The 21787-nt window shown below is 38.8% G+C and overlaps 1 protein-coding gene across 4 annotated transcripts; it reads right to left on the bottom strand.

The window, feature by feature from the left end:
* Positions 1 to 1987: 1987 nt before the first annotated feature.
* On the bottom strand, positions 1988 to 19342 carry ube4a (ubiquitination factor E4A (UFD2 homolog, yeast)). 4 transcript variants are annotated; one of them, XM_032545930.1, is made up of 20 exons: positions 19232 to 19342; positions 17152 to 17328; positions 15241 to 15414; positions 13478 to 13590; positions 12512 to 12664; positions 12242 to 12401; positions 11936 to 12138; positions 11651 to 11842; positions 11240 to 11573; positions 10182 to 10308; positions 9756 to 10063; positions 9430 to 9562; positions 8734 to 8924; positions 8318 to 8418; positions 7361 to 7474; positions 7054 to 7228; positions 5752 to 5932; positions 5412 to 5559; positions 5136 to 5293; positions 1988 to 3863 (listed from the first exon to the last, which is right to left on the bottom strand). In XM_032545930.1, exons 2-20 carry the CDS (start codon positions 17285 to 17287, stop codon positions 3728 to 3730), a joined length of 3237 nt encoding a protein of 1078 aa, XP_032401821.1. In that variant the 5' UTR covers positions 17288 to 17328; positions 19232 to 19342; the 3' UTR covers positions 1988 to 3727. The 4 variants fall into 4 exon arrangements, with proteins under 4 accessions (XP_032401821.1, XP_032401822.1, XP_032401823.1 ...); XM_032545931.1 differs by having other exon boundaries at positions 17152 to 17314; positions 19232 to 19330; XM_032545932.1 differs by lacking the exon at positions 19232 to 19342 and adding an exon at positions 18899 to 19208.
* Between the last annotated feature and the right edge of the window lie 2445 nt (positions 19343 to 21787).

The raw sequence follows: 21787 nt of genomic DNA, 5'->3' as shown, positions 1-21787 counted from the left end.
CATCCGTCTCTTGTTATCCAAAATGTAACTATCGTGTCCCTCTTTTACAACTCAACAACCTGTGTTTTTCTTAAACTGGTTAAAAAAAAAAAAGAGGAAAACAGTTATACATTAATGAAAATAGAACAAGACAACTTGATGTATTGTCTGTATAATACACACTTTTTCCTAAAATGTTTTTGCAATAAAGAAATGTCAGCTGGTATGTATGGATTTTAATTAATCAAGCAAATTAATCATTTATGCACCTTTGTGGTATAATCATTTATGGTATAACACTGCTGATAAGCTGCCTTTAATGTTCCCTGTGCCCTAAATACATAAAAACCACACATATCTGAAGTCTATGGATGGGAAAAGGCATGTATGCTAACCTGCTGTTGTGCAGCTTGTCCTGCACCTTAGACAATCCACCATGAAAAAAAAAAAAATTTGTTAATTTGACTGAGTCCTGCACTAACTTTTATGTTGTTTTCTACCTAAGTTTTCCACTCCAGGGTACTTTAAGCATGTTAATTGGAAAGCTTAAAGAGCACAACACAGAGACATATCCACAATATGCACTTGTTATATTCCCTGTGTAAAAAAACCCCCAACAAAAATCTACACCTGAACCAGAAAAAAAAAACCTAAGCATTTTACCTGAGTTAAGGAGGAAAAGGACTGGTTTCAGTCTTTTTTTTCCCCAGATGAAAGCTTGTATTTGGAAATCCTGGTTTCAGATTGTGGAGAGAAACACAGAGTCCAAGTTGCTTGAGATCCAAAGTGAGATCAAACCATGGATGCACTCAAACTTCCTCAAAATCATCTGGGACAAGTCAGACATCATCTCGATCGGTCCCAAATCCTTTGCCAAAACTGCCAACAACTTCAGTCTCCCTCCATGCACATCTCCTCTGAACACCACGCCAACCATATCACAAGAACTGCCTTTTTTCTATCTAAAAAATATTGCTGGTCTCCGCCCATCACTCCCCCGTCTCGGCTGTTAAAATTTTCATCCATGCCTTCAATACCTCCAGACTTGATTACTGTAACATCATTCTTTATCGCTCATGGTCCAGTCCTCAACAAACTACAGCACACAGAGTTCTGCTGCTCACCCACACCAGGGGTGGTCACCCACTCTGTGACCGCCCCAGAACCTCCCTGTCCTTCAACATAATTCATTTCAAAGGTCTTAAACTCCTAGCTTGAGCTAAAAAACAGGCAACTATGATGTAAAATATTGTTTATATTTATGATTGAATAAACACAACAGATTTTCAGATTTATATTAAAGTTTACACTCCAAAAACTGTATGAATATCCATCCATCCATCCATTTTCTGTTCACCCTTGTCCCTAATGGGGTCGGGAGGGTTGCTGGTGCCTATCTCCAGCTACGTTCCAGGCGGGAGGCGGGGTTCACCCTGGACAGGTCGCCAGTCTGTCGCAGGGCAACACAGAGACATACAGGACAAACAACCATGCACACACACACACTCACACCTAGGGAGAATTTAGAGAAACCAATTGACCTGACAGTCATGTTTTTGGACTGTGGGAGGAAGCCGGAGTACCCGGAGAGAACCCACGCATGCACAGGGAGAACATGCAAACTCCATGCAGAAAGACCCCGGCCGGGAATCGAACCCAGGACCTTCTTGCTGCAAGGCAACAGTGCTACCAACTGCGCCACTGTGCAGCCTGTATGAATGTATGAATGAATAACAAATGAATAACAAATGTTAAAATATTTTTAAGAAGTCTAGTTGGGAAATAGTCGGTGTGTCAAAGTGCTACCAGTAAATTCATCCCAAATCTTTAAACATCTTGATTTTTGAGGTGCAGGATTTTCATAAAATACAAACAGAACGTTTATGTTAAACTTATTTGTGAAATATGTTTTTGCTCCGTTTCCTTACATGCTACAATTTTTGAAAAATAGAACCTCAATTTATACACATATCAATAAGTTGACATATTCACAGAATTACTAAATGTCTCTTATAATTTACACAAGTTTATTTCTTAATCATTCTGTACATCCAAAATATATTTTTAAAATCACATTTAAAACAAAAGTATTGCATTGTAATTTAAACCATGAGACCATTAGGATGGTAAATATTTAAAACAGAATCAGAGCGTGCCAACAAAGCCACTCCTCACATTTTATCACCTCCTACTTGAGTTAAAGCTCTTTAACTCAAATACACTAAAACAAGATGTAGTCTACTTTTCTTTTACAACAATCTTCTGCAAAGCCGCTTAAATTCACAGAAACAAATTAGCATGTGCATGTTAAAGGTTTGAAACTCATTTGCTGAGATTTACAGCAGAGCTCTGGATTTTAGGCGCCAATTCTACTGATCGACTGTTTGCTCAAATGTTAATGCACTACATTTAAACCGAAAGCAAAAGTGCTCAAAGGGTTCACCAGTTATGATCTGGTAAGTTTTGCTTTACAGGATGAAAAAGGGTAACAATAGCTCTTCTTTTGCTTTTTAGTTCAAATAAGTGTGGTTGTAAATGGAAATAACTTGAATCTGTATCAAGTCAGAGAAACAAACCTAAGACGACAACACAGGCAAGTGGATTCTGTTACAGTGATGACATACAATAAAATCTGGATCGCATTTTCCTGTCTGTCTGGGCCAAGACCACCTAAGGAGTCCTCCGTTACCACTGCTAGGTGTCTGACAGAGATGATCCATAATTTCACACATGAAGCTAGTCGGCCAGGTTGTCTTGAAAAGCTGGCAAATGCTCTGAAAAATTTAATTTTAGACCAACTCTACTATTATACAAAAAAGCCTTCCACCCAACAAGAAAGATTTCTTTTTAAGCAGGAAAATATTTAAAGGAAAACTTAGATTTTTTTGGGGGGAGTGGTTGTGTGGAGTACTCATGAGAAGAAAGTGTATAACCTGAAGTTGATGAACAGAACCCAAACCCAGTATGAAGAATCTGAAAAAAATCCTGGCAAATTAGCTCAAAATTATGTTTTCATTTGTTCTGTAGCAAAATTTACTCTTGTTTAGGCCACATTCTGAGTTGCTTTTAGTTTGACTTTCCAATGAGAATCCCTCATGCCACATTCAGGAAATTGAAGTCACACTGATCAATACACTTCATAAAACCCCACTTAAAAAATGTCCTTATAATCTGTGTTAAAACACAAATGCAACGTTTAAGGTTTTTAATGCCTAAATGTAGAACTTTATTGTCAATCAATTAAAATCTATGAACGTTTAGTTTTATGTTACATTGCCAATTTTATTTACAAAGAGCCTGCCAATTGACGTTTAACCAACAAGTGCAAACGTATGGAGTCTTGAGCGTATGGTATTCTTCACAAGGATAAATTCAGTTTGAAATGTTAAACACCTCGTGCTTCTATATTATTAACCCATGACTTGTCTAAAATACTTACCTTGCATTGTAAAAGGGTCAGATCGGAGGTTCACACTGAACTGCTGCTTCTGGCTCTAAATCCCACTGCGATAACTGCACAAGCAGAAGCAGCCTCATTCTGCACGTTAACCCGACAGGGCACCTTGCGAGGAGCACAGCTATCGTTTATTGATTTTAAAGTGAAGTTTGCATGGACTGTTGTCAGAGAGAGAGTCCATTATATACTATAGCAGAAAAGTAAGAAGAAATCCACAGAGGAAAGCATACTGTGGATTTGCCACTGAAGCAAAACAACGAAGGGAGAAGTCACTGTATTTCCACTGTGGGACTAGCCGCTGGGTCCCTGCTGCTGCTTGTCCTGCCTGTGCTGCTCCAACCACTGTGAGATCTGCTCTTTGAGCTCCGTGTTCGGCTTGATCTGGTCCATGGTGAGAGGACTGCGGTTGAAAGGGTCGGTTTGGTCGCTGCACAGAGGACATTATAATAACAAGAAGTCACAATTTTAGCAATTCAATTTTCAATTTCTGCATTCACAGTTTTAAGAGTTGATTAAATGTCAGAAAAATAGTTTATAGTACAGTGAAGGGCCAATATTATACTTTATCTTAATCTAAAAAATAAATGTAAACAGGAAACATAAATTACAGATCCTTTCAACATTAAGATTTGTGACTTTTTTATATAGAAAAAGTAAGTGTTTTTCTCTTTAACTCTCACTTCAACTTTTGGTGCTGATGATACAGTGGATTTCTCCTCAACCAAAGAGAAAAGTCTCTATTCTATATATATATATATATTTTGCCCCAGGATGGGGCTTCAAGGGAAACAACTACCTTCAGTAGTTACTTCAAGGAATGAATTGTCTGTGGCACAATGCGGTTCATGCCATAATGAAGCTACATTGCTTGAGCAGTGAGCAGGCAAGCGGATCATTGAGGCAACCACACGTTGTTTGTGAGCATAAAGTTTCTTTTTGTTTTTAACTTGTATTTGATCACTGTCTGAAAGAAATATCTGCCGGTCTGCGGATCACGTTACTAAGTAAATCAATAACTCCTTGTATAGCCACAATAAGTAGCTGCAGCAGCAACTCAATTTTCCCTCAGTCTCATTCCAATAAATAGCAGCTTATATATTAGCATTCTGACTTCCTTAGGAAACAAAACATGTAGCAAGAGTGAGCCTTTTGGGGCTAAAACAACAACCACTAAATGGCTCATTTGTATAAATTAGACTGGTGAGACAGTGTGCCGATGCCGATTTGAATCAGGGTAACAATGTTGGTCAAAATTGTAGCAAAAGTTAAAACATTTAACCTCAATTCTACCAGAAATGTAGAATTTCTGTTTGTAATTTTGTCACAGTCAGCACTGTAGATTAATATACAGCATGAATCAGGATATTTTCAGACTGTGTAATCCCTGAGTCAAGACACAACATTAGCAGTTAGCTTGTAAAAACCAAGCGAGCGACGCAATGTGCTGGATTGGTGCTGTGTCACAGCATGAGCGGCTCAGGGCGGTACGGAGATCATGGTGGAAGAGGAACTGTTTCACTCTGCAGAAATGAACTGTGTGATCCGGTGAATAGATCATTTGAGTGAACTGATTCTAGAGATTCAGTACACTCAAATGAACTGCCGTCCCATCACTAATCTACAAAAGGAAAGACTGTAAAAATGGCATTTAAACAAATGAATGACATGGTGTTTTTCTTTTTTCCCAGAAGTTACGAACCTGAGGAGATGTCTTGCTATAGTGGAACGATCTACAGTAACATTAGAAGAGGGAAGAAGAACAGGATCCGACATCAGGGTGGACATGATGGGGTCCAAGAATTCATCTGGAGCATCTGCATATGTTTCCTCTTCTTGCTGCTGCCTGTCTGCATGGGACTAAAATCAAGTGACCCATGAAATAAATAAATAAATATTAATTACTGCTTTTTTTTTTTTTTTTTACTGACCACTGAAAAAATATATATTTCTGTCATCCTACAGGAGAAAAAGATACCTTAATTTTATCTGCAAGGAGTCCAAACGCCACAATCATGTCACCAGGCTTGTTGATCTTCTTTAGCACACGGAGAGTCTGGGAGAAAAGTGTCGGCGAATACGATCGTCCATCCTTAGGGACTGTGGCACAGAAATTTTCCTCATCACTGCAAAAGACAAACACGTCTTGTTCAAATTTTACTCAGAAATTAACTTTTTACTACAAAATCCATCTCTCCCACATGGAGAAAACACAAATTTTAATGCTCAACAAAGTGTCAATAAATACAACAAAAACCAATTAAGAGATTATTTACTTTATCAGATCAATTTATGACAGATGAATCTTTGTAACATACCCCAGGTTTAGGTAGATTGTGCAGATGTCAGAAACGAGCTGCTGTGGCTTAAAGTCAAACTCACTGAAGTCCTTGACTTTAAGTGCACCCATCTTTGGACCAACCAGGTGCTGCAAAAAGTAGTTCAACATCGAGATGATCCTCTCAGCCAGAAATGGGTGCACAAAGATGCCCTTGATCTCTGAACGAGGGATGGAAACAGAACAAAAGCACAGAAGAATAAATTATTTAGGGCACATATAGCTTAGTTAACCCTTTGAAATACTCTGATTTCTAATTCCAACACATCTTTTAGGTGAGTTTTAGAGGAAAATAATTGAAACAGAAAATGAACACTTTAGTAAGTTTCACAATCAATTTTTAAAAATCTCAGCCTGATTTTGCATCCATGTCCTCCAAAGCTGTGTTATGTACCAAAAACACCATTTAGCTAATCTAACTAATCTGGGGTTTGCCCAACAATATAAGTGTTTTCCACCCTTGACATTGATGTTCACAGTTTGTAATGGTTGTAGCAGCCATTACAAACTGAAATGGCTGCTACAGATTCCTGTGTAACTATGGGATGTCCCCCAATACAAATACTTTCTTCCCAGTTGGTGTTGGTATTTTATCTGGGGACGAGATTATGTCCAATTAGGGTTTAGGGCTGCCAGTGACCATAACATTTGTTTAAACTTAAAAAAATTAAAAAAGAAATGTATTATTTTCCAACTCTAAAAAAGAAAAATGTGCCAATAACCCAGAATACTGCCAATGGCAACAACATTTTATTTTAAAAGAAAATGTCAAAACTTTCTTTCTAAAGGACAATTAAGGTGAATGTTTAATTTAATTTGGCTTATTTATTTATTATAAAGATTTCAAATACCATGATATATATTTAGATAACTATTTATTTAAAAAGGAGGTAGCCAGAAGTAGAAACTTAACTTGACTGTGCCCCTTTTCTTACTTTACACATTATTCTTTAAAAAACTGCAATATTTGATACGAGGTGTAATACTTAAAAGTCATTCTAAAAACAACATTCTCTCTTTCTCTGAGACTACAGATGGAAACTAACATAACCTAAATATGGTGCAAAGCATCTTTTATTAAAGTTTATTGAACATTGTCCCTGTTATGTAAACTAATAAACTAAACTTACCTAAACTATTCAAGGACCACTGAATTATAAAATGTTCTCTGTAGTTGTTTGGTGCATGTCTCTTAACATTTTCAGGTAAAATTTTATCATTTGAATATTTGGAGAGATTACATTTAATAAGGGTTAAAAGTGTTTTTTTTGTCCTGCCTGACCTGAGGTAAGGAAGGCCAGTGTGCCGATAGTCTCATTGGACATGATGTTGTGGAAGCGTCCCAGTTGTCCAAACATCTGCAGGCTTGACTCTTTTTCTCTTCGGGCATCAGGGGCCAGGCTTTCCCACTCCCCTCTGTCACGCTCAAGCTGTAGAATCTTAATTTTACTCAAGTACTACAGAAAAACAAAAATTAAAAACTGAGTTTAGTTATTTTGACATCACAATTAATGATTGGGGTTCCCAGTACGAGGAATAAATGTGTTCTCATGTGTTGTATATTGAGAATAAATTTCCATCAGTCCCACCTGAATAGCCTCATCCAATAAGAAGATGGCATCATTCATGAGCAGGTTGAGGAACCTGAGGAACAGAGGGGGGTTCATGGCCTCCAGGTTCTCGGATGCATAGTTTGCCAAATGCTGAAACAAGCATAACAAAGCATATAATCTTACATGGAATTAGAAACATTTTAATTCAGACTGCTATTTAACCAACATCTTTCTTACTTTTTAGTGTGTTTAGAACATTGGAAAAATTTAAGAAAGCATCACTGAACTAGAAAAAGATGTTTTTGCACCCCTTTGTTTATTCTTGGTTAAGGTTTTTATTCCTCTGGAATTAACCTTAAAACTATAAAATAAATTATCAGAGTTCACCTGCTCTGTGACCAAACATCTACATTTTCAAATTAAAAGCCGGCCAGATCATCAACTCTGCATTATCTTTGAAAGCTTTACACCAATGTCTGTTATGAACGTCAGCAAGACAGTTAAAGCTTATTTTCATGCTGTTATCCCAACCATCATGTTCACCTTTCCTGCAGTCTTTAATTACTGAAGTGAATGAGACCAAATTTAGCTTGCTATGTTTGGACCAGCTAGTAATTTCTTATAATTTTTTATTATTGCTGTGAAGAAAACAAAGGTTCAGAGGAATTTAACTGAGCTGAATTGAACAGAATCGAATTAAACATAGCTGAAGAGTTATGAACAAAATTGAGCTCACTTAAACAATGCATTGGTAAACTGAACTAAACTGAGCGAAACTGAGTTGAAGCACAAACTAATATTCTGTGTAACGTCAACTACGGGGCTTAATGATGCTATACTGGGACTGCAAAACAACCAAACTGGAAATCATACAAGAACTCTTCAAAGTCAGAAAAACATCCAAGTGTCTAGTTATAAAGTAATACCAATCCTTTTACATAAAAATGCAAGGCATTGAGATAGGTTAGGTTCAGACATAATCTGTTTATTCACCTTGATGCTCTCTCTATAGCTGTCTTTGCTCCACATGTACTTCAGAATCGGATACATCGGTCTCCTGTAGTTGAATTTCTGTTCAAACTGATGAGGGTCACCTGGGTAAAAATGAAAAGAAAAGTTAACAAGCTAAACTCTACTTGTTTTACACCAAGCAGATTCTCATATTTTCAGTAGAACTCACAGGTAAACCCGCACAATTAATGCAAACTCACAGATTATGTGAAACATCCAACTTTAATCCAGATCTTGTTTTCAGCTCTGACCTGTCTTTTCAGACGAGGCTAATTTAATCGTAGTCTTAAATAATTGTTTAAAATCAGTAGTAATGACGGAAATACAATATCAGACGATGGTTCTGCTAGATTAAAGACGTGGACAAATTTAACCCTAGGAAATGAACTTTTACCTACCTGTAAATTCAATGTCGACAAACACAGTGATGAGGGCCTCAGCCAGCTGAGGTGCATGGGCATAGGAGCAGAAAACTCTCTCCCTCTGGAAAACGATGGGCTGAGCAGCACCAGGAGCCAGCGGCTCCATGTGAGGCATCACGGCTTCCAACACTTCTGCAAGCTTTGCTCTTAAATGGGGATTCTTCATCCTGGTTCACATTTCAAACATGGGGGATCACAGAAACAAGTTGAAAGATGTGTGTATATATATATATATATTTTTCTTTAAACCTGTTCTACTACTCAGAACTGATCTAGTGGCGGTTTTAGCTTCACCTAGTCCAGATTCTGTAAAAATCTCTTATTAGGCACCTATAAAATAATCAATAAATCAGCTCTACATTGTATCGATGCCAAGTCAAGCAGAAAGGCCTGAGCTCTTCACACGTTTTTGTTAGAAGGATCCATTTAGCTGCAGATGCATCCTTTGCTACAGATGATCAAGTGTTCACGATAGGAATCTTGTTGTATTTTAGGCAAGGAAATTGTGGTTTTCTTATTTGAAAAGGAATTACTATTTTTAATTATTTGTATTTTTATGTAAAATAAGCTTAAGAGGTTACATGAAAAATCTGCAGAACGTGGCAATTTCTTCAAATGTGATTCACAAATTAATCGTCAGGATAATCGATCAATGAAATAATCGTCACGTACTTCTCCACGTTTCCCATGAAGACAGTTATGAAGTTAAGGATCTGCTCCAGACTTTCCGCGGAGGTCTCCAAGATCTCGTCTGCAAAGCGGCGCAGGAAGATGAAGAAGTCTCCCATGTTTTCTGCAAAAAACTCTGACAAAAAATAAAAATAGTCCAGGTTTACGCACGGCTGTTGTATTCAGGGACTTTCAGATTTACTCAATGAGCATGTTATCAGTAACTAACCACAGCCACATTACATGAACAGCTGCAACCATTTTAAAATTCCTCACAGAGCTGGCCTTTCTGATATTATTCCTCAGCCAAGCCTCTGACTCCAACATACCCGGTACGTAGCAGAGCAAGGTGTTGTGCAGGGACGCCAGGGGAAAGCTGAGTGCTACATGTTCGGGCCCCTGGTTTCCCATGCTCAGCTGAACAAGCAGAGCAGCAGTGGAAGCTTGCAGGTTAAGGCAACATTGCAGCATGGCGGGCTGCGTTGTGGCAGCTTTGGTTGACAGATACACGATCATCAGACGCTCAAACTGCTCCAGGAGCTGCTCGGTCAGCGGGCTGCCCGCGCGCTGGGCGTCCTGCCAGGTCACCTGGAGCCGATGGAGTGACTGGTTCATCTTGACCATCTGCTCATGGAGTCTGGGCGGACACACACGCCACACAAGTACGGGATTTAATACAGGAAGAGGAAAAAATGAAAGCGTTTTCTCTAAAATTGGGAAATTGCTGTTATAAGATACTGTTAAGTGATTCGTACCGGTGAAAGCCAAGATGCAGGGTGAGCTGTGTGAAGACGAGGTTTTCAGTCAGCAGGGTGTAGGTTCGTGCAGATTCCACCTGCTGCTGAGGGGGCAAAGGGATCAAGCAGGTCTCCTTCTCAAGACCTGGTAAAGGAATATTTACTTGGTAATTAGTATTAATGTTAACAATTGTTCCTTCAAAAACTACAGGCATCCGCTACACCAAAACAAATTCATAAAGTGCTTTACAAAATATTCAGACCCATAGAACTTTTTCATATCTTGTAACTTTACAAAAACAAACCTTTATGTATTTTATGAGAGAAGATTATATGTAATAAATGGACCAACAAAAACAGATATGTGACTTTCAAAATATTTTTACCCCAGTTTGCCAAATGACCCGGCTGTGTGAATGCGAGTTTCTTTGGCTGCGTTCACGCAGCAGGTCTTGATGCTCACTTCCAACAGCTGAAATACATATTGCTTTCTTTGCGTGGTTGTTCAGACTACTAATTAAATGAGATGTCAACTACACTTGTGTGTGTGAATGGTTTACGACCCAAAGTGACCCGTTTAAATGAGTAGTCAGGGCCAGAGGTTGTGGGATTTGTGAAATGCTTCACTGACACAAACTTCTTCCGCAGGTTTACCATTAAAGTCTGGCTTCTTCTGGTGCAGAATTAGGTCAGATAAAATGCGACATGTCCTTTTACGCTGCATAAAGCTGTTTTGAAAACAATCAATTAAGTATTCGAATTAGTACCACATATGCAAGTGGCACAGATGTTGTGGGATGAAAAGGTCAGAATTGGGCTGTTCAGACTGCCGTGAAATGTCAGATATAGGTGACGTGAGCAAAAAAAGTGGATTTGGGTCACATTTGCCTGCTGTGTGCTTTGGTGTAAATATGTGTTGCATCTTTTTCATTTATGGCACAATTATGTGCTTGTTTGTGTAGGTCTGTCACATAACATTCCAATTGAATCCATTAAAGTTTGTTACTGTGACGTGACATGATTGTGAAAAAGCTCCAGAGGCAGAGTATGAAAACTTTGACATCTCATATAATGACCTCTTGCGTGGACGTTGCGATTACGCCGGTCTTCTTCGCTCAGGTCTTTGAGAGCGCAGTATGTCGGGTCGAAGGCTAGCAGCTTGGGTGAACGGGGCTTGCAGAACGGCTGACACAGCTTCAGCAGAACGGCCCCCAGGTTGAGGAAAAATGCATCGGAGGCGTACATTTGGAAGAAGAGCTCTGGCACCTGGTTGGCCCATATCTTAGCACGACCTGCGTTCGCCTGCAGACAGCCGCCCAGCCAGGTCAGCAGCAAGTGGCGCGTCTCACCGGACCGCTGCAGCAAACTCTTCAAGATCTGGTGCAGCTTTTCATGAAGTTGACCCATAAACTGCAACAAGAAGAAAGCAAAGCTTAGTTTCCTTCTCGTAAAAATTCCAACAAAACAAACTGATTATGGCCATATACCTGGTGAATGTTGGCTTCCTGGACCTTTGTCTCCTGGGCACTGGAGCGAGAAGGGTTCAGGAAGTAGCCATGCCCCTCTACAACCCCCGGGGTTTTCAGCAAGCAGGATATGTTCAAAATCATCCCCAGCAGGCTGTTCTGGTACTGCAGACCATTAGCTGGGTTTTTGGGCTGAATGTGCTCCATCAACACCTGCAAACACCAAACAGGAACAGACAGGATGATACTAAAGGACGGCCTCGTGAAAATGTGACTCAAATTACACGTCTGGTTTTGTCTTCTGACCTTGGCGATATCCTTATTGTGACAAAAATAGAGGAGAACATCCAGGTAGTCGTAGAGCAGAGGCTGGCAAAGGTCCAAGTCTTTGATGCGCCCCTGGAAGATATCAAAGACCGGAACTACCACCTCCTCAAAGGTACGCACTTCTTGGTCAGAGAGTATGCCAGCAATGACCTCCTCCACAAACTCAATCACCTCCCCAGGCCCTGAAACACCAAGAGTGTGTGGAAAGAATATTTTACTGAGCGCAGACGAAGATGAAAGTAAAACTGATACAGTCAGGACTCTTAACTCCAAAAATGGACCTACGTGCTGCTTTGAAACCTTCAAGCCACAGGTCAAGAAGCTGCTCGTAGATGTTCTGGTTGACGTAAATCTCTGGGGTGAGCAGAACGGTGCGCGCGTTGGACACCGCCAGGTTCTTGCAGCGTATGGCAAATGAATGTAATTTTTCTGGGATTTTTGTCAACTGGTGCAAAGACAAAAAGGAATTCATCAAGTTACTTTGGAAGATGGGTGATGCTTATGCTCCAGTTGCTGTAAAGAGTTTGAGGATTCTTTAAAGGAAAAAATTAGCACCTCCTCCTTTGCCCTCTGGTAAGAAGCAAAGAGGTAAGGGATGGCACATTTCTCTCCAGCGTCCCGGTCAGCCGACAGGTTCACTGCACTGCAGGAGGTCATGCAGATGAGATGGTTTCCTGGCTCCAGGAGCAGCAGGCGGTTAAACAGAGCCTAAAGGGGAAGAAAAAACACCTCTGAGTTCATTTCATTCATGTTTCTAAGGCGAAAGACATTGTTACAAAACAAAATGCTCTATAAACTGAATCAAAATCAATGGAAGTAAAATGCTGCTTAAACATTTTTACAAAATAATATATGATTTAGGGGTGCACAAATTGTAGTTTTCTGGCTGATCATCAATTACCAATCTTTAAAAATGCTAACCCGACGATTTAAATTCTGTCCAACACTAATTTTTATGCCTGAAATGTTGCTAACCATAGCAAGAAAGTCGTCAATTAGCAACAGTAGGGTGACTATTATTAACTACAAACATGCAGACATGACTTGGTGGGCCGGCCTGTCAGTCAAACCTCTCTCCCGGCACAGCAGAAGAGGACAGTCGTTGATTTTTGGACCTTTGCAGAGGGAAATCGGTGGATAAAATTGGCTCCACATGTAAGTATCGACCAATCACGATCTCCCAAAATTAAGGAAATCGGAGCCGATAACTCAGCAGGCTCTAATTAGATCATTTGATATTTTCTGTGGCTTTTGTCAACAATTCATGAAAAACTAGCAAAAGGATATATAATAATGACTAGACTAGAATAGAATAGAGTTTTTTGTCCCTCAGTAAGGTAGTTCCTGGTCTACAGCAGCAAACAGGTGACAAATAAAAGCACACACTGTATATGAAATAATAGTTAAAAAGAAAAGCCGGAAATAAACCAGAAATTTCAATTGAAACAGCTGCAGTCATGCTGAAATAAAAACATATCTTTACAAATTGTGCTATCAATAATGTTTAACATGGTTTTTAACCTGCTCTATGTTGTCCCTGTCCAGCCAATCCTGGCCGTCCAGATCTGCAGCCATTTCTTCCAGGTAAACGCATCGAGGAGGGATCCCATTGCCTCCTCTCAGACTGGGATCGCCTAGTGTGAAAAAAAAAAAAATCCCAAAATGAAAATATTGATATATTTTAAACTTGACATAAAGTAAAGAATAAAACAAGACTCAAACATAACTTAAAAGAAATTTGACTTTGCAACATAGCTGACCCCTTGGAATTGGGCCTCTCCCTCTTTAAGAAGCTCCAACCCTTTCCAACACTGCCCATGAACACATCATCACGCCAATGCTCCTCCATTATGCCGCTTACAACCATTCTTAGGAGTGTGAGAAGTAGTTTGTATAATAAACTCAGCAGACTACCACTTCCACAAGTTGTTTGGTAACTGCTGAAGGAGCTGAGTGGAGGAGTTGCAGGAGAGGGGATCTCTGTATGGGTGGGCACGTTACACGCGTTCGACGTGTGTGCACTTTGAATGTAGACGCTTGACATTTTTGCTCTACACCAAGAGTTTTGTGCGTCTGGTTTACATTCAAAGTCTATGCGGAGGTGCGTCAAGGGCACGTCAGACGCATCAAAATCGCTCTACCTGTTGTTTTCCATTGCTGGCCTATTTGTCGGACACGCTTGATGTGTCAAAAGTTTCAAATTGCGCCATGCTAGACACGCAAAAACGTGCCACGACGGGCCCTCGACGCGTTTGGTGTGAACGCAGCATTAGGCGCCCCTGAATGGTTGCCACGGGAGATTCAAGGACTCCTCAAAGAAACACATCAGGTATGTTTTTGATGAGGGAATAACGTCCTAACATAATATAAAGCTCAAAAAAGTAATTTTGTCTAGTAACAAATCATGGATCCATCCATGCTTTGGTTATCATATCTCCATCTGGTCCAGCATCTTTGGGTTGTGGTAAAAGGGACTCCTGATATAAAACACAAAGGAACCAAAAGCACAGCATTTATTTACAACACAGAGGTGAAGACTCACTCGTGCAGGAAATGTGTGTGGAGTGCAGGCGGCATTGGGGAGGTGCCCGGGGGGTTGGAGGTTCTATAATACATTTTCTGAACATCATGACTCATTTTTGAACAGTCTGTGTGATGAGAGGCCCAGTCAGCTCACAGCAAGGCCATGCAGCGGTGGAGGTCTTTGTGTCATCTGTAAGTGCGGTGACTCATTTCTGCCTGGCAAGTTCGGCTTTTAAAAGATAATGAGCTGCATCCAAGAATGTCCCCAGAGCAAAACAGACCCTGCAACTATTTATGATCAGTCTTGTCATCAGCAAAGCCTCTAGCTTTCAACTGTGCTTTTCATGTGAAAGAAATACCTCCAGGGAAAACATCTTTTACTGGTAATATTCAATTGAATTACTTTTTAACTGCATTTGACAGACTTGTCTCGTCTCAGTTGGAAAATTATCCGACTGAGAAGAATTTACCTCATCAACCGTGATCTCAGAACCGAGGAGTTCCCTGAGATACTGCTAGAGTTAATACCAAATAAGACACACTAATTAACTAAGTATCCCTTGGTTTTTGGATAAAACAAATCTTCCAAATACTAGAAGATTTTACCAACTGGTGTCACCTTAAAGCCAAACGCATTTTAAAAGCTGCCAGACAGCATTGACCCTCTGAAAACATGACATATTCATCACAATATCAGAACTCCAGGCTGCGAGTGTTTTAACCCAGCAAATTTGATCTCAAAATAATCAGCTTGTACTCACTGTTATCAAGCGTGATTAGAAATATTCTCTGGATGATGTGGTTGACATTGAGCTGTTCACAAAGCTCCTGCCGGGACCGGAAGGAGCGACTGATTTCTGCTACGGAGTCATTGTCGTTGACGCTGTCAGAGACGGAGGCCTCCGACTCTGAGTGGCTTCCTCCCAACTCCTCCGCTGTGACAGCAGACAGAGCGAGGTCATATGAAAAGATTGTATTGACTTTCGAAGCTTAAATTATTACTAATTAACCTCTTAATCTTCAAGTGTTTATGATATGTGACTTTATACTTTAAGAGCATCACATAAACTCTTTAAAAGTCACATTTCTGTTTGGCTGGCTATTATTTGTTGTGACAATGGCAATAAATTTGATACCTTTAGAAAACCTGTTTATTAATATGAAAAATACATTTGTGGGAATAAGCAGCAAAGTTGATTATGTGGGTTGTGCCAATGAAAAACATGTCAAATCCTCTAAACTAATGCCAAAACAGCTTTTGATGGAGGCAGTGTAATGGTGTGGAGTGGCAAAATTATTCACACCTCAGGCAGAATTACAGTCAAAGATACTTTCATTCAACCAAGAAGTTTGTTTCTGATAGAAAACAACACAAGATCTCCCAAAACCTAATAAAACTGTGTAAAATCAGTATCAATTAAGATTTTAAAAAAATTAATAAACTTACATTTAAACTTGCATTCAAATAAGAAATGCCATGTGAAAAATTTATTATACCATTCACAATAGAAAAATCTTTATTGGCATTGACTGCTGACCAACTTTTTTGATGTTTCTGCTGGTGTCTCCATCTCTTTGAGGTTGGAAGGCCTCCTTGCCATCACTCTAATACTTTGCTTCTTCCACAGATTTAAATCAGCTTCAAAACACTAATTTCAGTCAATATGATGATTGAAACATTGACACTATTCACCAAACACAAATTAAATGTTGTTTGGAAATGGATAAAGAAGGGTAACATAAAGCTTTATGAATGGCCTCAAGCTCAAACCCACTGAGTTCGTAGTAGAAAACCGCTCGCTCTTCACAACCCTGCTAATAAAAGTTGTGAGTATCTAGCCAGAAGCTTATTGATATCTGAAAAAATCAGTTTCTCTGAGACTTGGTGAAGGACAATTTAAGCAAATATTGGTAAACGTGTATATATTTTAGCCTGTTCTTATGTAGATAAGAGAAAATGCACAATAGACTGAAACTTGTGCGTACGACTCCTGTTTATAAAATTCACTGAAATTCCACCTTGTACAATACTTTCACACCGGGAAAAAAAAAACCCTCAAATGAATCATTAAAAGCTTCAAATCAATTTATGCAAATTGTAAGTGTGCATGTAAAGGAAGTAGGTCAATAAATAAATAAATAGTTTTAAAAATGTAATAGAACCCAAATATTCCTCCAGTCAAGTAATTCTACAGTAAAACAAGGTAGTAAATATATTAAACTTTTACCAGTTGATGAAATTACATTATAAAAACTGGGACTTTATTTGATTAGTCTGGATTGTTATTACCACTGAACAACTGGCATAAACAACATATGCTGCAGACGTTTTGCTAAAACCTGCTGTGACTTTTTTTATGAAGAAACAGCAGAAATGAACTGAGGAACCCAGCAAGGTCAAAACAACTAACATCTCTTAAAAGTAGAGGAATACTGAACAAAACCTCTATGCACTGAAGCTCCATAGAGGTTCAGCTAAAATTGTTTCACTGAGACGACAGGGACGAAATAATGTCTTTTATCCTTCAAAATAAATACATAGAAATATGTTTATTACCTTTATCCAAATTCTCTACAGAAATAACTCATCAGAAAGACACATGGATACAAACAGTTCTGAACTATATTCAGTGTGTGGCTTTTGTAATGGACTGACTTTTAATTCTACTCACATGGTGGTTTAGAAGGTTGCGGTTGCTGTTGTGGGTTTTGGCTTGATGCAAACTGCTTGGCATCAGCCAGTGAGGTGAAGAGGGCAGCGAAGGGGTTGCAGGAGATGTTGTGATTGTTGTTGCCCTGGTCAGTCATCTCACTGGGGCTCAACACTCACTCCATCTAAGATCCCAGCCCTTATGAGCAATGCAGAAGAGCAAATATTGATCAAATAAATCGCTCATGTCAAACTCAAGGCCCGTGGGCAAAATCCAACCCGCCATAGCATTTTATGTGGCCCTCTAGATTCTAGACTAGACACTAAGTGAGCTTAAATATGTTATCAATCAAATCAATGCAGGTTTTATCTGTTTACTGCCGAATTATATCAATCAGTCCCTCCAGTTTCTTGAGAATTTTTGAGGAAATTCATGTAAAATCAACAAATCCCTGCAATTCTTTGTGCTAATAACTGGGAGTTTACTGCAGATTTTTCTCAAAAATTGTCAAAAACTTTCTTACTTGTATCAAAACAGCTGCCTCAGCCTTAATTGAGGTCAGATTATATAGTCCATGATCTATTCAGCGAGTAATAAAAGTCACATTTACTGTCATAAATAAGCACAACTGTTGCAAATATTTTCAAATTAGTACCACAAACACTTTGATTTTTATTGCAAAAAAATCACAAAATCCTGGAGGGACTGAAAAGATGTTCAATAATATTTTAGAATTCATTGATATTTTAAAGTTTGTGGAGAAGTTTTATCAACACATTCTGGCACAACCAGTCCTTTAAGAGAATTCATGATCTTGAATTGGCCCAAAACGAAAATGAGTTTGACACCCCTGAAATAAATGAGCACATAAGTAATTACTGTGGTCCAGATGTCATGTTAATGTTATCACGGCCTCTCATGGTGAACCTCCATTCAACTCTTACAACCTCTAACAGGTCTTTTTCCAGGATTGTTCCATATTTAACTCTGTTCATCTTTCTATCGACTCTGACCTGCGTCATGATAAGGCTATGTTTTACCTTTGAGCGGTGTATTCAGGGTTAGTTTTTCAATAAACATGTTTTGCCTGGAGGCCAAGAAGCTACACTTTGGTCGTATCAAGGTTGTAATATTGAAATCCTGTGATGTGAATCTCAGTTGCAACATTCTTTTCTTTCCTCTTTCTCATCTGTGATTCCATCACTGTTCATTTTAGCATTTTGAGCAAAGTTATTTGTATCTGCAGTGAGACTCCACATATTAGATTAGCATGTAAAATGCCACACTACAATTATTTTGTAAAACCGTGTATAATTTTCCTTCCACTTCACAATGACACCATCTTCTGTTGGTTGAGCACATAAAATAAAACAAAAACAAAACAGTCAAGGTTGTGGTTGCAATTTATAAGGTGACAACCTTGACAAATGTTTTTTCATATGCTCAAAAAGTTTCGACTTCTCTTATTTTAAAAAAAAAGGGGAAATTATCGTAACTCAATTTGAGTTGGTGACAGTGATTTACTTTATACTTCATGTTCTGGCCAATTACTATAATAATGCTGCCGTTAGCACCAAGTTTACCAATATTAACTAATAAAGCATTTGTTGGAAGCTGACAAAAACGAACACCATCACAAAATACTGCTTAAAAGAACCCGTTATTGAATACATTTGAAGGTTTTCGATGTGAAACATAAAGAGACCGTGTGAATCTACCAAATGAAACAGAAAGAACGTTCATTGCTACTCTCCAACATGCTGCTCACCTGTCAACAGATTACCCGTCTTCTCGCGATATTAGTCACTTTAAACAAAAACTCCTGCATTTATTTAGCCGTCTTTTAGGTTTATTTCATGCTACTCTAGAGATGGGATAACAACCAGTGAGCAGCTTTAAAAGCAGAGGCAGGTTTCGACAGTTGACACTGTTTAGCTAACTGGTTAGCAGGTGGCTAGTTAGCTCTTACGTGGAGCAACAAGCTAAACTGTCATGCCGTCTCAACGGATCAACTTCAGCGTTTGTTTAAACTCTCAACACCAGGACTTAGCGTGTTTTCAGACTAAGTAATATGTATAAACAATATAGAGAGCTGCCGTACCTGGCTGGTAAGCAGTTGTTGGAATATTTGGTTAGAAAACAAAATGCTACAACGAAGCCGGGGGGGCAGTTCCTTAGTAGTAAACAGAAACGTCATCCATGTGAGACAATGTTAAGGCGGAGGTTTATTTTCTTATTTATTATTGTTTTACATAGCACACAGTAGCGCAGCAGTGTAATTTACAGAGCTCATTTGGTGACTTGGGACAAAATAAAAATCGTGGCCACGACTTAATAACATTAATTATTATTATTACAATGGCAATAATGGACAAATTAGATCTAATTTCGTTGTATTTCAATTTGGGAATCAATTAAAATCACATTCTTCAGGCACTTCCGGTTAGGCATGGAGTAATTCCTAGCTAGAGATACTTAAAAAGCAGGGGCTGCGCAAACAATACACTGACCTTAGGGCAGTGCTTCTCAATTCTGGTCCTCAGGCCCCCCTACCCTGCATGTTTTAGGTGTTTCCCTGCTGCCACACACCTGGATTGAATCTATGAGTGATTAACAGGCTTCTGCAGTACTTGATGCCTGCAGAACAGGTAATGCAATCATGTGGATCAGCTGTTCTGAAATAGGGGCACATCTAAAACATGCAGAGCAGGGAGACCTGTGAACTGGAATTGAGAAGCACTGCCTTAGGGGAAGTCTTTTGCAAAACAAAATGGGTTAAAAATAAGTTTGCCAAAACGGTAGAAACATAGCCTAAAGGTTTTGCAGAATGTCACAGCTGCAAATGGTTGTTCCACAAAGTATTAACTCAGGTGGTTGAACACAAATGCATGTCGCATTTTGTGTGAACATTTTTTGAAAACTGTTTTATTGTTTTCTCATTTCACAACCTTGCACGACTTTGTGTTGGACTCTCACACAAATAAATAAATAAAACATTGAAGTTTGTTGTTGTAACGTGACACAATTTGAAAATAAAACCCCACAGAGGGAAATTTCAGGTGTAACAGCAATGCCAACATCACAAAAAGTGTTGAGAAATATACAAAAAAAGAGCAGTAATAACAATATACTGTTCAAGATTATGATGTAATACAATGCAATTATTAGAAATAGAAATATTATGCTCACAATTCAAAATATGCAACTGAGTACGATGATTTGCATACATAATGTGAATGTGCATTGTCATTGAAAAATAACAGACTATTTACAATACATCAGTGCAGAGCAATTATGAGTTATTCATGAGTATTCGTGAATAAAACAGACACAATTTACTCATGAATTTACAGTAAATGACTGTGCAAAGGCCAGTGGGGATGTAAACACATTGATTTTGGTAGGTTCTGTAGATATTGTGTCTGCTCTCAGAAAACCATGGTGTCCAATTGGACTTATTTAAAACCTGCAGTGAGTTTAGACCATCAGTAGAGGGTGGCAACACACTGTATCTCTCAGGGAGCCTTTTTCAAACGGGATGTAGTTTTAGAGCTTCCTTCATATTGGCTTTTCATGGCAAATAACCTACTTGTTCTTTGAATAAAGTAATGGATTATCAGTGATCCTAAGTAACCCACAGTGTGATTACAATATCCTGAAAATGTTTTCATCTGGTGTTAAATTCTCTCTTGTGGCATCATTAGTTCAGTTAAACTAATCTGCTTGCATTAAAAGTAATACTTCATCTGACACAGAGTCTTTGAAAACCAAGGGACTCTCTTCAGGGATAAACTTATGAATGTGTGCTAAGGGTGGTTTTTATAATACAATTTAAGAAAGTCATGGACTCCATCAGAGCACTACCATATTCAAGCGTATGCATCAAATTACAAAGAGGAATTATGAAAAATATGTTTTGTTCTTGAGAGTTTTTACCAGTCGGAAGTATCAATCAAATAAATACAACATTATTTATCCTGTTACTGACTTACCAAAATGTAGAAACACTCCAATTGTGTAGCAATCTGTGACACACCATATGTCTGCTCTAAGCATCGTCACTAATGCACTGCAGCATTTTCATTTAAAAATGATTTCTTTATCATTTGGTAAGCAACATTTCATTCACCAGGGATTTGTGATTATTATAGATTTAATGGAAGAACTTTATTCAACCCTTTTAGTACCTGGATCAAAGTCTTAGAGCATTAACTGTTTAGCAGTGGTGCGTAGATCCATTTGTCCACCTTTGGTCTCTGTTTTAGTTGGGACATTTACAACTCGGTGGTGTAGGGTTCTGATGACGACAGCTACAATAAATTAATCACTCTACATTAGAGAGACAAATATAACAACACTAGAAATCCAAGACGGACATTCATTGTGTTTGCTTAGGCTGGTTGCCATGTCAGCAGAAACATAGAAATGGATTAGCTGATGTCAACCGATTTGTAGTTCAGAAGTGAACTGATTGCCTTGACCTGATTATATGATACTGAACAAGATAGGTGGTGCAAGTCAAAGATCATATTGTGGTTTCTATTATGTCATGTGTATAGTACACTTCAATAAAAGGGAGTGTGTTATCTCTTCTTCTGGATGAATACTGTTGTCAGTCAATTTTTTTTATCATTGACTTTGATGTGATTGTCTTCCA

This window comes from Xiphophorus hellerii, chromosome 18 (genome assembly GCF_003331165.1).
Source record: "Xiphophorus hellerii strain 12219 chromosome 18, Xiphophorus_hellerii-4.1, whole genome shotgun sequence".
NCBI lineage: Eukaryota > Metazoa > Chordata > Actinopteri > Cyprinodontiformes > Poeciliidae > Xiphophorus > Xiphophorus hellerii.
Note: the sequence above shows the minus strand (reverse complement) of the source record. Positions and strands in the feature narration are given on the sequence as shown.

Excerpts from the sequence above, each read along its gene's own strand:
- ube4a (XM_032545930.1), bottom strand. The coding sequence starts at position 17,287 with ATGACTGACCAGGGCAACAACAATCACAACATCTCCTGCAACCCCTTC. Across the intron at positions 12,665-13,477 it reads ACAGGGACAACATAGAGCAG|GCTCTGTTTAACCGCCTGCT; the intron begins GTTAAAAACCAT and ends CTTCCCCTTTAG. Across the intron at positions 7,475-8,317 it reads GCTATAGAGAGAGCATCAAG|CATTTGGCAAACTATGCATC; the intron begins GTGAATAAACAG and ends TGCTTGTTTCAG.